Source organism: Saccostrea echinata, unplaced genomic scaffold (assembly GCF_033153115.1).
Source record: "Saccostrea echinata isolate AGI-Se365-2 ecotype Australia unplaced genomic scaffold, CSIRO_AGI_Sech_v1 ptg000015l, whole genome shotgun sequence".
NCBI lineage: Eukaryota > Metazoa > Mollusca > Bivalvia > Ostreida > Ostreidae > Saccostrea > Saccostrea echinata.
Window position 1 is genome coordinate 15,428,251 of NW_026889764.1, and position 14,250 is coordinate 15,442,500.

The 14,250-nt window shown below is 31.6% G+C and overlaps 1 protein-coding gene across 1 annotated transcript in view; it reads left to right on the forward strand.

Annotated features, from left to right (window-relative positions):
• The first annotated feature begins 1,971 nt into the window (after positions 1–1,971).
• LOC133187570 (stabilin-2-like) overlaps positions 1,972–14,250 on the forward strand; it is a 35,182-nt gene continuing 22,903 nt past the window's right edge. The window contains exons 1-17 of the mRNA XM_061322982.1: positions 1,972–2,315; positions 3,090–3,175; positions 3,639–3,708; positions 3,910–4,005; positions 4,351–4,485; positions 5,249–5,451; positions 5,685–5,818; positions 6,012–6,072; positions 6,430–6,594; positions 6,863–7,009; positions 7,198–7,344; positions 8,880–8,942; positions 9,049–9,162; positions 11,391–11,441; positions 12,012–12,092; positions 12,306–12,464; positions 12,776–12,829. Coding sequence (XP_061178966.1) covers positions 1,979–2,315; positions 3,090–3,175; positions 3,639–3,708; positions 3,910–4,005; positions 4,351–4,485; positions 5,249–5,451; positions 5,685–5,818; positions 6,012–6,072; positions 6,430–6,594; positions 6,863–7,009; positions 7,198–7,344; positions 8,880–8,942; positions 9,049–9,162; positions 11,391–11,441; positions 12,012–12,092; positions 12,306–12,464; positions 12,776–12,829 — 2,103 coding nt within the window. The 5' untranslated portion in view covers positions 1,972–1,978. The remainder of the gene's footprint in view (positions 2,316–3,089; positions 3,176–3,638; positions 3,709–3,909; positions 4,006–4,350; positions 4,486–5,248; positions 5,452–5,684; positions 5,819–6,011; positions 6,073–6,429; positions 6,595–6,862; positions 7,010–7,197; positions 7,345–8,879; positions 8,943–9,048; positions 9,163–11,390; positions 11,442–12,011; positions 12,093–12,305; positions 12,465–12,775; positions 12,830–14,250) is intronic.

Here is a 14,250-nt window from a genome sequence, read left to right on the forward strand (position 1 = left end):
AAATATTATCAATATCTGAAATCCTGTGGAACACTTGTACTGTTGTAACAGTCAGCCAGCTTGCGTTTGTGTGATTTCTCAAAACAGTTACAGCATATAATCGTTACTTATAACTTTATTGAATTAATCCGATTAAGTATGTTTTTTCGGCGTTTATTTTCTTCAGCGACTAGCTATCTTTATATACATACATTTAGCCATCCTCACAACGTCTGGGGTCCTATGTCAATCCGCTGCCATACAAAGGCAACTAGTTGACACAGGACCTCGACGTTATGAGGATGGCATTTAGCAAGTTATGTACAACAAAACTTGCTTATTAAGAAAGTCAAAGGATCCTTCAGATTTTATTTCATTGTATCGACTGAAGCTAAACGAAAGCCTTCCTTATAACCTTATAACTTATAGAGTTCCACACAAGACGTTTCAGTACATATGCATGTTAAGGAAGTTATTTCCATTCTCTTCTTGAAAATTAAAATTTATTTTTCTTCTGCTGACATTACCTCCTTTAGTTTTGTTTGATTTTGTATTTTGATCCTTTCAAATGGAGTTCACTTTTCTTACTATTTTGGATTAAATGAACTGAAGTCGTGATTGGATGTCTCAAGCAGAATATGCAATTCTCTAAATAAAAGGTTAATTTTTATATCTTATTATGTATATGAATCATCATGGAGTTTTTCTTTAATATCCCCGGTTAGATATTTCCGTTTCCCCCTGTCATCCTATGATCATATCTGTAGGTGATTCTGTTTGATTATTTTTTAATTCTAAGAGATTCCTTTAATTCCTTATTTTTAAAATAGCTCGCACTGTACTTTAATAATGAAAATGTGTCTTCAACTGGTTAAACCATAGATTTTACTTTTCTATGCCTATTGTGTTGGCAAAGGCCACGCTGCAGGGAGAACAGCTGGGTATAATTTATACATCAGATAAAAAAATAATTATTACATAAAATATCTTATTGTACATAATTCGCGATTCAGTTCCATTCAAACTTTAAAATGGTTGTTTTGGAAATGAAAAAAATAAATTTCCTAAAATGATTTGCTCTTTAAGATTTTCTCTATAAAGTAGATACATAATGTAAGAATCTTAAAAAACCGCATACTCTGAGATCATTTCAAATAAATTTCAAAAATAAATGTAAAATCTGTTTCTAATGTCTAGTGATTTACATGAATTTTTTTGTCGAAGAACGACCAATAGAGATGAATACATTCAATAAATTTATATAAGTCAAAACTTATTTTTCAGATCTTTTTTTGAAACAAAATCTGATATTTGTGCAAATTCATAAAGATATATATTAGTGCATATTGTGGTACTTTCCAATTTCATTAAGAAACATAGATTGAAATAAAGCAAAAACAGAAAATTTACTTAAAACTCTTTTCTTTATTTCATATAATTCCATCAGAATTTGCAATTTCTGTTCCCAAGGAACTAAATAAAATTTTAACATGTTATAAAGAAGAAATCCGCAACTGTCAATATTCAACAAATTCGCAGTGACAAAAAACTAGGTCGTTGACCCTTCACCTCTTTTTTAAGAAGCTCAATAAGTGTCAGAGAAGTGATAATGGTGAGTGGTACATTTTGATACAAATTTGATCTAGTTCTAAAAATTTCCACTACAAAAAAAACGTCATAATAACCTAGGATCGCTCCCTGATCGTAATCCCTTAAACGCTTACTTCCTATGTCTTATGTCGGTATGGGGTTTACGATAATGCAACAAATATACACACTGCCACTTTAAGACGGAAAACACTTGAGGTTTAATAATTAATTAGGCTTTCACAGTCTCAGAATCTGATATTTAAGTGTCTTGTGACTGCCGAACACGTCCTGTTTGATAGTCACAATGTCACGTGACTTTTTAATGTTTTTTTTTTTTCATTCATAAGAAATTATATTTATCATGAAATTTAGACTGGATATTTATTTGTGAGTCTAGTTGATACTAATTATGGAAGCACGTGGTGTTATTTCAATTTTAATATTAATGTTAGGAAATTTTTATCTAACATTTGCAGATACTAAAGATTTTTGTAAATCAGAAAAGATTTTAACGAAACGCCTTGATACTAAATGTGTTTTGTGTTCTAATAATATAAATACCGAATGCCCGAGGAATGCCACAAAATTAACAAGAGACAATGGGCAGAAGAATTGTAAGTTAAATCTTAATATGGGGAATATAACGAACCCAAGGATTATTCAAATGGCGGGATGTTCACATACTTGCTTAGAAAAAATATCCGTCCCGTATTGCTGTGATGGATTTTACGGCCCAAACTGCTTTGGTAAGTATGAAAGCACAAGATCATTAATCAAATAATTTACTTTTTCTTAGTCAAATCATTTTGCTTTAAAATTAAAATTTTCAAGAGAATTCTATTTTGTGTATGGTAGGAAAAATGTATAATTTAAGGTCATCTGATGCCTTAAAAAAAAAAAAGAAATCAGATTTCCTCTGTACTATTTCTTTTTTTGCAGTTTATGAATAAACATTGTATAAACAAGCATTACGAATTGCAACCAAAACTAGCAGAACTTTTTAAATCTTGCATCTGAATTTCAAAATATACTGCACATCTACAAATGCATCTGTCATATTGTAAATTCTGAGTAATAAAGTGGTATAAACAATGTACATGCATTATAAATTATCTTTTTATAAAATGTATTTATACCAACACGCAAAGAATTGAGAAACAGCTATATTAATATAAATATGTGTGCCAGCCTTCCTGTACCTGCAATTAATTGTAAGAACATTTCATTCATTCGACAAATACACTAGAGAGAAAACAGGAAAAAAAAAATAGGCATTACATCAAAGTAAAAAATTAATCAATTTAAACTCATCTGGATTACAACTTATAATTTCTTTGCATTTAATTTTTAATGTTTAATATCATTTTATCATTTATACATATACTATCTTACATGTACATGTATTATTATATAAAAGCAGGGGCTGTTAAATGGCATGGATTTTAGTTTTGAGAATTTTATCTGATTGATTATCCTGCTTATTAGAAAACGAGGATGTAGCCTTTTTTTCTACTTGTCAGCATGCCCGAAATATAATTGGAAAACCTGTAATAACAAAGGTACCTGTAATGACACCATTACCGGAAATGGAGAGTGCGCATGTCAAGTATGTAATAAAATTTCTTCCATAGTTTATTGTATTCAGAAGTTGTCAGTTTTAAGTTTTCAAGTGAGACCATGTTTGACATGTAACACATTTTCTTATCTATAGATCATTATAATTCATTTATGGTTAAAAGTAAAAGGGATTTGATTTATGAATATGATCATCTTTTAGTTTATGGCCTATACATTCAGTAAATAATGATTTAAATATTTATTAAGAGTGTTTATATAGGCAGTGTGCCTGTTGCATAATAATGCATATGACATAATAAAATATTGTTAAAAAGTATTTTTTATTTAAGTTTATGATCAACTTGTGTGAGAAAGTAAATATAAAATAATGATGGAATATTTACAGACATTATTACATAATGTTATAATTCAGGCCAGAAATATTACGCCGGACATTTAAATAAAAGAATTTTAAATTATTTTTATCATGTTTATCATATTCCATGTTTTAGGCAAACTTCACTGGTTATGCCTGCGAAAAATGCGTGGAAAGCAATGTATATGGCGAAAACTGTAATGAAAGTAAGAGCTACAGCTACTTGAAGAGTAGTGTACAAGTGGTCATTTACATGCAAATATTTCCATAAGAGCAAAAAGCTCGAATTTCTCATTTTCTGTTTAGAATTTAACGAAATTCATTTGCTGCTCTATAGCGTCCTTCTATTAACATTTAATTATAAACCACTTTTTGAATTATTTAAATGTAAAATGATTATCTCTTAGCCTGTAGCTGTGTAAACGGAGTCTGTGACAGTGGAATTCAGGGTTCCGGATTATGTGAGTGTTTCTCGGGTTGGAAGGGAGACCTCTGTGATGAGGGTAAATATAAACAATAAATTTTTTATGTGCCCCTGTGTCAATTACATTATTTTTGAATGACCTAAAATATATGATTCAGTTTCGAAAGGGAATTGTCTATGAATAAACATAATGATTTCACTGACAAAACTGAATAGGCCTATTGCTAATGTTTATAAGTACAAAGATTCTGATTTCTTTAAGAATTTAAAAATTAGGTATACATACATGTATACATGCCTCTCGTTTAAGCAACAAAAGAAAGCTTAAGATGATTACGTACAGTTTTTTTTTTTCAATATTGAAAAAAAAACAAATATACTATAGTACCTAATACATGTAACATAATGATCATATCTTTATCAGAAATTTCTGGTTGTGACTATAAGAACTGCAGTGAGAACTCACGTTGTATTGAGGTGGCAGGATCTAATTACACCTACTGCTCCTGTAATTTAGGATATGAAAGGGACATAAATGCGACAGAGCACACCTGTAATCGTAAGTAACGGTAACCATTGCTTTATTACAAACGTTTTATGGCGATGTAAAGTTTAATGAAAAAAATAACAGATAATTTATTATGCATTTCTTTAAGATGTTTCTTTTCGCATTATGTAAGAGATTGAGTTATCCTTCATTCTATTCTATCATTTCGTTAATTGACCGTCTTCCTGGCTGTTGATTTTTTGAAATCAAACTATATTTACATGAGAAAGGGTAATTAGGCATTATGCAAGGGATTCGACAAACCACCGTACTACATGTATAACCGCTCCTTTTGTTTTCACGGTCATACATGTATATAGGTCCCTAATGATGTGAAGTTTCATTTTGAATAAATAGTACATAAATTAAAATCTATTTATAACTATACGTATTTAGTGTTTCTGTGCTTCTTTGATTGAAAAAATTGGCCAATAAGCGAGGGCATTGATTGGAATGAAGGGCGAAGAGAATCAGATTATTGAAATGAGACCTTACTATATGTGCTATTTCAGTTTGTAACGAATTCATCGAAAATGTAATGAACACGTTTTATTATATTTTGTATTGTTCATACATTTTGTTTCTTTGTGTTTCTCTCACACGGGAAATACTTGTACATCGTACAAATAAGTGAATCTGAAATTATTCTTCGTCCTAGAGCTTACTTTAACTCCAAACATGCCTGGCTTCTTAAGCAATGAATTATCTATTTAAAAGTGATTACACGGAAATTTACCTTCTATAGACGTCAAAAGCATTAGTTTTCTTCTTTCAGCCATTGATGTATGTGCAAAAGGTAAACATGAATGTAGCGAGAACGCAACCTGCATTTTTCTTGGAGCCTCTCAATATAACTGCTCCTGTCTAGAGGGGTTCCGAGGGGACGGTTACGTCTGCACACCCATCGATCCCTGTCGAGATTTTTACGGGGGATGTAACTTTACCACCTCAATATGTACATATCGCTCTCCTGGTGTGGTATGTAAAATATTTTAATCTTACTGTTCTAACAATTCTTAAAATTGTAATCGCATAAAAGCTTGGTCAAAATGCTTCAGTTACCTTAAGGATCAAATTGTGAAAGAAACTTCAGTTGAAAGATACCAGATCTCGCAGCAAATATTAAAGCTTAATTTGCAATCATATTAAGTCAATTCATTATATTGTACATGCCAAAATGATTGACCAAAACCATATTTTTGCTTTCATAGAGAGAATGTGTTTGCAAGACTGGTTACGAGAGTTCCTCCGAACAGAAGTGTGAGCTCATCAATCTATGCTTGACCAATAGTAGCCTTTGTGACAAAAATGCAGATTGTGAAATGATTGGTCCGCTGGAACACGAGTAAATATTATTTAGAAAAAAAACACGTATTCTATGATCTTTCTAAATGACTTAAATTAAGAGATCACATTAAAAACACAGAGAAATAAACATTGTCATTTTTCACCAATGACACCAAAATACATGTATGTTTATGTACATTTATGTTTCGGGCCTATCGTTTAGATTCGTCGTTTAAAACGTGTCTTTACAGATGTGTCTGTCATGAAGGTTATGCAAGTGATGGAAAAGTATGTTTTAACAATCTAATGGGGGTAAGCTGATTATAACTTAATTACAAATAAGTTTGTTTGTTTTTTTTCACACGGAATTTCCTGAAGAAGGAATCATATTACAAGATATTTCATCTTTTTTACGAGTAATTTATTTCTTGCGAACTTGAAACACCAATGACGTTGCATTCCAGTTCTCAGAATACAAGGAAGGAGACATCGTCGCAAGCCACGGCCAAAATGTACGATTCTCTCCCATTCTGGTCGCAAACCACGGCCAAAATGTACGATCCTCTCCCATTCTGGCCGTGTAGGAGATAGCTATATGCGGACTCCGGACCGTGGCTTGAGACGATGGGAAGGAGACTTTTTTTTATTTTTAATTATTTTCTTCGACAGTTGATAGAAGATATTCATAACGACGATCCTACTTTGGAGTCTAAAATGACCTGGGCCATCAAATTGGTGAAGAATATTTACCACGATGAGTTCCGCTATCATGGTCCATTCACCGTCTTCCTACCAACGGACTTTGGATTCCGGACCATTTACAGGAAAATGGATGTAATTATAATCGTTCCAGTGTTTTTTGAGATTAAACTTTTCCTGATGATGCATGCGCATACAGTTCACTGACCTTTTTCCGTTAATCCATGACAAGAACTTGTTAATTTTCAGATAAGAAAGTCGTTTATGAATGCATATATGAGTTTCATAATTTTGCTAAAATATAATTCCGACCAGTCTGATTGTCATTAAAAATAATGTCATTTATCGATGTTCATCTTTTCTTGCAGTCTTATTAAAAACATTTCATTACTTACATGTACAGATAGAAGAGTTTCTTAATGATACAGACACAGCTGGCCAGATTTTACGACAACATATCATTATCGGAAAGTGGACTATGGAGAATCTTACACGAATGAATACATTTTATACACTACAAGGGAAAGAGGCTGAAATCCAAACAAAAACAGTCAGTTAAAAATCAGTAACTTACTTTCAAATTCGGTTTTACTTTCAAATACCAAATACTTGTGTTTGATAATTTGGCACACTTTAACCACACTCTACTTTTTCCATATCAAAATATCGTATTGTTAACATTTTCGTGTTTAAATTTGAATTCTGTAGTAAAATGGGTATATTAATTTCATTTTTAAGCGTGGAGATATAACATACCGGTATAAATTAGGCGGATCTCGGGTGAAATCCTCAGTGGTCAAACAAAACATGATAGCCTCTAATGGAATAATCCACGTAGTCCAAAAACTACTCACAAATCAGCCAGATGTCAAGGGAGACAACAAGGTGAGTACTTATGTCATACGATAGCAGTGATTTGAGAGTAGTTCTATATGCAAAATCATTGGCTCGTAATTTTTGAATTCATTGGGTGGAGTTAAATACGAAAGTTAGAAGATTTCACAACATCGACAAAAGTTTGTTAACAATGTTAGAGGATATACAATATCTTTAATTACTTTACTATCAGAACTTTTATAAGATATTTTTCCATAACAACAAAATCTATACTTATAAATTAATAAATTTTGCAAATAAACTCCGAAACGGGCGCACCAGAGTTCTTACTTACTCCTCTAACAATACAATAGGTACAAGATGATGTCCGTAAACTATATTTAGATTTCACTCGCATAGTAAGTATCGCACATAAAATTAAAAGTCTACTTTCATTTTCTATAAACAGCCATTAAATAGCAAAAACGTGAGTACAGCGGCGGTTCCGGTTGGCGGATCTAAGTTACTGGCAATTTTTAATGAAACTGATAACAAGCAATCGTTTATTTTTTTCATAAAACGTCATCACTAAGTTATTCAATCAAAACTTGATTAAAATGGTATGAAAGAAGTAAGTTGTGATAACCGAAAGGGAAATATGCAAATTATTTTCGTCATTCACCAATCTTAATATTGACGGAAGCTTCTAGAACATCATATAGCTTCGAGTCCGATGTTAAAAAGAAAAACGATGCATGAACATTGTGAATGGTCATTGAAATAATGGTAAATCATTGATAACACTCTAAGTTGTGAATATATTTATATATCGAAAGACTATTACACATATTCAGTATGTTTTCTTAATATATCGGTAAAATTTGTATATATTCCCCACCGAGAGCATCGTGGCAACGAACCCAAAGTACAATTTGTACTTCGTAATAAACTTGCTTACATGAAAAGAGGAAATTAATGAATAAGGTATTGTTCAAATACAATTAAAGTTGTAAAATTTTGTGCTTTAATCAATACATTTCAGTTTTTTTTCTGAATACAGTCTTTTGTATCAAATACTCGGACTTTTCATAGGGCGTTAAAAGCTAATTTTTACACAGGTACTTGGGTCTTGGTTTATAAATATGTATGTACCTTATTGATATGTAAAAAAGTAAAGTGCATTTTCTACATATCAATAAGGTACATACATATTCCCCCTCCCCCCCCCAAAAAAAATCAATCTATCAGTAAAATGTGCATGTTCGTTACTTTTGCTTTTATTATTGACGAAAATGAAATAAGAGCATCTGAAGTACAATATCAATAACATAGTACAACAGGTTTCACAGTAAACGTCAATTAATGAAATTGTTTTTGTTTTTTCAATTTTTTACAAAAAAGGGTGGGGGTGGAGACATACATGTAGACATGCAGGATTTTGAACAAAGTAGTTCTTCCTACTATAAGCCTGTAAACTGTCACTAGAAACTACAAAATATATTATTGGAATTTTTCCGTCGGTAGTGGTATAAATTCATTTCCCCGCGCCTGCGCGGGATTTCATCTAGTATTATATATATTACAAATTTATATCTTTTTTTCAGAAATCTATCTTTACATTGTTAAAAAAGGACAGACGATATAACATTATGGAGTCTTTAATTGTGGTAGGATCCGTATATACTTCCTTTATTCTAGTTTTAAATTATAAAATTCTAACGATCATTAATTTTATTTTTAAATAATTACTCTTAACTCCAATTATTTTCTAAGAGAGCTGGTTTAGAATCAGAATTTGAACAGAACGGTATCACTGTTTTCGCCTCCAGTAATAGCGCTTGGAACAATTTACCACACGGAGCTATGGATTACCTTAAAAGTGAAGAGGTATGAGGGTTTAATAATTGAAAGTCATCATAAAAATTTTACACAGATACCTCTGTCTATTTTGACTGTAGCCTAGAAATTTCATTCAGATATATGTAAAACTTTTTCGAAATAGTGAGATAAACACAAGAATAAGTTTCGTCTAGCGCCGCACGACATTACTGACGTCTGTTTGACGTTCCTCTTCGGCTCTCATTTTCAGTTTATCCAAAGTCTATTAATTTAAATCTCTCAAATGCTCCTTATTCTTCATGCTTTCAATTATCTTTACTGTTTTACTATAGAGCGTCTCGCTTTAAGTTTTTTTTTTTTTAAATTATTTGAACTGTTTTAAGTTGATTTCCATATTCATATCGTTGTGCGTGATCTTGTATATCGTCGTATTTAACAGGAAGTGACGATAAAGGTCATCTGATCCTCCGCTCACTCCTTTCACTGTTACAATTTTTAAAATTTTGACGACCTGAGTGAACACCAAGATCTGACATCATACACTTTTACCACAAATAAATGGGGAAAAATGGACTTTGTAGAGATAGAAAAAGTGCATAGAATACCTTTGTAAAATATCTTTGAAGTCAAAAGATAGAGAGAATGAAGAAAGTGTGTGGAGAATCAGCTAACCTTAAATGTCCTTACTCTCGTAACGGACGCAGAGAATAAATCAGAACAGCAGAATGAAAATGGAAATGAACTATGGAACAATTAACTAATTTTCATAAACAATTCAAAGCAACGTTCTAGCACAAGTTGGTCGTGTAGATTAGATAAAACATGTGTTTGAGAGATTTCAAAGATTTGTGGATAAACCGAAAATGATTGACGAAAAGTATCGTCAAAAAGACGTCAGTAAGGTCGTGCAGCGCTAGACGAAACTTATTCTTGTGTTTATCTCACTACTGTATAGGGGGAAAATAACTCGCGGTGTTAATATTCGCTATATTCACGGTGTTAATAAATCCGTGAATTCAAGAAACAGTGAATAAGTTTTTAATAACCTTCATGTTATATTTGGAAATTTAAGAATAGACTACGATAGGTATATTTACGTGTAGTACATGGTCTTTTCATTAATTACGAGTCGCTCTTGTCATTCAATTATTTTAATTATCACGCTTTACTTTAATTTAGATCAGCAGATAATAACCTGTATTTGTTAAAAATCTGTTTTAATAGCTAACGCTACATGTTTCATCAATCAAAACACGTGGGTCATGGGTTTTGATTACCCGTGCATAACTATGTTTCCACGTGTATTTGTTACCTGCACTATCATACGTATTAGTTTTTATCGACATTTAAGTTTTAAAAAATCATTCAAATAATATCGAACTTGCTGAAGATGTGGAAGGATATTAACATTAACACATTTCTTACCGTCCAGCAGATGTCCAGTTGTTTTTTTGCCGCGATGTATTATCCCTTCGGAAAGAAGATCATGGGGTGTCGTAATAGCATATAGGAAAATGACTCGACGTTTATAGTCAAGGACTTTTAAAAACTAATTATTAAATCTAACTATTTTATATGAACATACCCTGTGAAGTGAATACATAACGCTGATTAAAGTCGTTCTAGCTATGCTATGGATTAAACGGATATAGACAAGGGAGGTCACTTTATTATATACATGTATCGATTCCGCGAATTCAACAAACCGCGATCGTGTCAGAGGAGAGAAAAACGTGAAAATTACAACCCGTGAAATTAATCCCCTATACAGTATTTTAAAAAGTTTAACATATATCTGAATGAATTTTTAGACAAAAGTTAAAATAGATAGAGATATAAGTAACTATAGAAAATTTTGTTGATAACTTCCAATTAGTTAAGATTTTATAGATTTTATAAGTGTTGTATCAGTGCGTTTGGGTCATCCTTGTATTTGCTAGATTTATCTTGATGAAAATATTTTTTCCCATTGTGAATTTTAACAACTTTAAACAAAACCCTTTATATAAGTTATGAATGTTTTATTTATTGCTAAATGTTTTACTACATGAAGATTAAAATAAGTTGCCTAATTATTTACTTATTAATTAGTAATTAATTTACTATATGTAAGTAATATGCTTGAGTTTTAATGAGCAATTACAATTTTGATACTTTATCAAATAACGCTGAATGTTTTAATTAAATGAGGATATCATTAGGACTTAGGATCACTGAAGAATATTTTTACACTTTTGAAATTTTCTGCCTGAATGTTATACGTTCTGTACTTGTAGGGTCAAACTACACTGAAGTTAATTTTGAGACATCAGATTGTTAATGAAACGGTAGGTAAATAACTTATATTCATTAAAAATTACTCTATTAATGAATAAAAGTCATCAGTATATACGGGTTGTATACTTTAGCAGGACAAACTAACCTAAAAATGTTTTGTGCTTGTTTAAAAATTTGTCTTGGAAAAAAAATGTAAACCTTAACATAATTTGAATATTTATTGAAAGTGTCAGTGTGGCTTTTGGGGGGTCCAAAGTTCTAATACATTAATCCTTTAGATCCCCATCAAAACACACAATAAATATTTCTGAGCAGCAATTATGATTCGTTTAGTTCCTGAAACAAAGTATTACAATGAAGGAAATACTTTTTCATACTATACTAGATTTAAACTAGCTTCTGGAATTATGTATTCTACTTAATTTGGAATAACGAAGCGAACATGAAAACGATCATATCAATAATGCATTCTTCTTTGATTTGGAAATCGAAGTATCAATTGTAATCCTTATATTTATGGAAGCCATGTTTGTATTAATGATTGTACGAAAGTCTCACCACCCCCACCCCACCCCCCTCTCAAAAATAAGACTAACAAAAGTATATAATTTATCAAACAGATAGAAGTGGCAGATTTAATCAATAGAGGAACAATAAGAACTCGCAGTCAGTCACTTGTAGCAGTTTTAGTAACAACACAGGTTTGAAACATTTTATTTAACTTTAAAGTTATAATTATAATAATTTGCAACAGGTAAAGAAACAATTATTCATTGCTTTATTAAAATTTGATAAACGTTTTAATAAATGTTTGAACATCAGAGGAAAAGTAATTGGTTTTGTTCAGTTTTGGTCGCAATGTAAAGCAGTATTAATGTTGCTTTGATAACCTTTCGGTATTTTTATCATTCTAGGGACAAATACGCTTAGATAGGGAAACCAACATCACACAGACTGACATACCAGCATCAAACGGCTTGTTTTATCACATGGACAACGTTCTTCTGCCAATAGACCAAGAGAAAATCTTGCCTGGAATCTGTAGTTATTTTAATACCACTCACAAAGAAAGGGTAAATTTATGACATCGTAATTGTTGATTGGTTAAGGACTCAGTCATTTTTGTCACCTAGCTCATGTTTTTTTCTGTTTACTGAGCACACGTCAGACACAAAGCGATCATTTCGAATTGGTTTGTCTAATGTGCTCTTTACGGTTCAATGGGTCAGATTTTTTTTCGGGGACACATTTCCTTTTTCTCAATATGGAAAGCATATCGAAATGCCCAAATGACAGAGTTCCTAAAGAATTGTCATGATGAAGCCATTTATTTTATCATATAGATCTATTCCAGGTATAGTCATATATAATGTTTGTTTTACAGGGATACTGCAGACCGTGTTATGCTACTTTGGAGTGCGAGAAAGGAATTCCTACAGTAAGTAGAAAGTGAAAGTAGTGTCCTCAAAGTAACTTAAATGTGAGAAAGCAATCCACAGAAAGTAAATGTGAGAATGGAATCTCCACAATAAGTTGAATACAAGAATGATATCACCACAGAAAGTAGAATGCAAGAATGGAATCTCCACAATAAGTTGAATACAAGAATGAAATCAACACAATAAGTAGAATGCAGGAATGAGATCCCAACATTAATTAGAATGCAAGAATGTTCAATATTCTACCTTTCTGTATATCCATCCTCATTAATCTATACAACTTTTTGTTACTTTAAATCCCATCATTGTAAAACTTTGAATAAAGGAATTAATATCTATGCGGATAAAATTATTCATTTTACTTAATATATAAACATGACTTAAGTTGTTATTCTCAAGATATTTTCTAAAAATGTGTTTGTATCATCTATTCTTAGTCAAATATGAAAATGGAATCCCCACAATGAGTAAAAAACGAAAAAGGAATCCCTCAGAAAGTAAAAAGTCTCCCTAAATAAGTAGAATTTGAAAATGGAATCCACAAAGTAAATAGAATATGAGAAAGGGATCACAGAATAAATACCCCACAGAAAATAGACTGCGAGAATGTCATCCCTATAAAAACTAAAATGTGTGAATGGAATCTCATCAGGAACAAAGTTGTTAGAGTAGAGTCCTCGGAATGTAAAATGTGTGATCCTTAGAGTAAGTAAAAGGTGGGAATGACATCCATATAGTAAATAAAATTTGAGGGTGGGATCTGCACTGAAATAGAATGTGGTAAAGAATTACCCTGTGTAAGTTCAATGTGAAAAAAGGAATTCCCGTAGAATCTCTTCACTAAGTTGCATTTGTAGAGTTAAATCTGTACAGTACGTAGAATGCGAAAACAGAATCCCTAGAATGGGTAGAATTTGGGATTGGAATGAAATATATGGAGATAACGAACAGTATTCAAGCTCAAAAGTCCATTCAACAATACAAATTTTGAAGCAGGGCAAAGTAAGTTGAATGTGAGAGTGGAACTCCAAGTTTAAGAGAGTGGAACCTTAAAATGTAGAATATTAGAATGAAATTCGAATTCTTAACAGAGCACAATGTGGAAGTGGAATTTATACAGTAGTTTGAATGTAAGAGAGTGGATTCCCTTTTGTAAGTACCTTCATTAAGAATGTGAAAACAATATCCCTTTAGTACCGAGTATGTAGCATGCATAATTTGAATCTTTATATTTACCAAAGAGTGAGAATTCAGTCCATTTACTTAGTCGAATGTGAGAATGTAATCCCTATAATTAGTTGAATGTGAAAATGTGAAATTATAAAATAACAGAGATTTTTGAGAAAAATTTAATAAATTGTTTGAAAATCTTTAAGGAACAAAATTAAGAACAGCTGTTAAAAGTCAAAGATTTTATAAC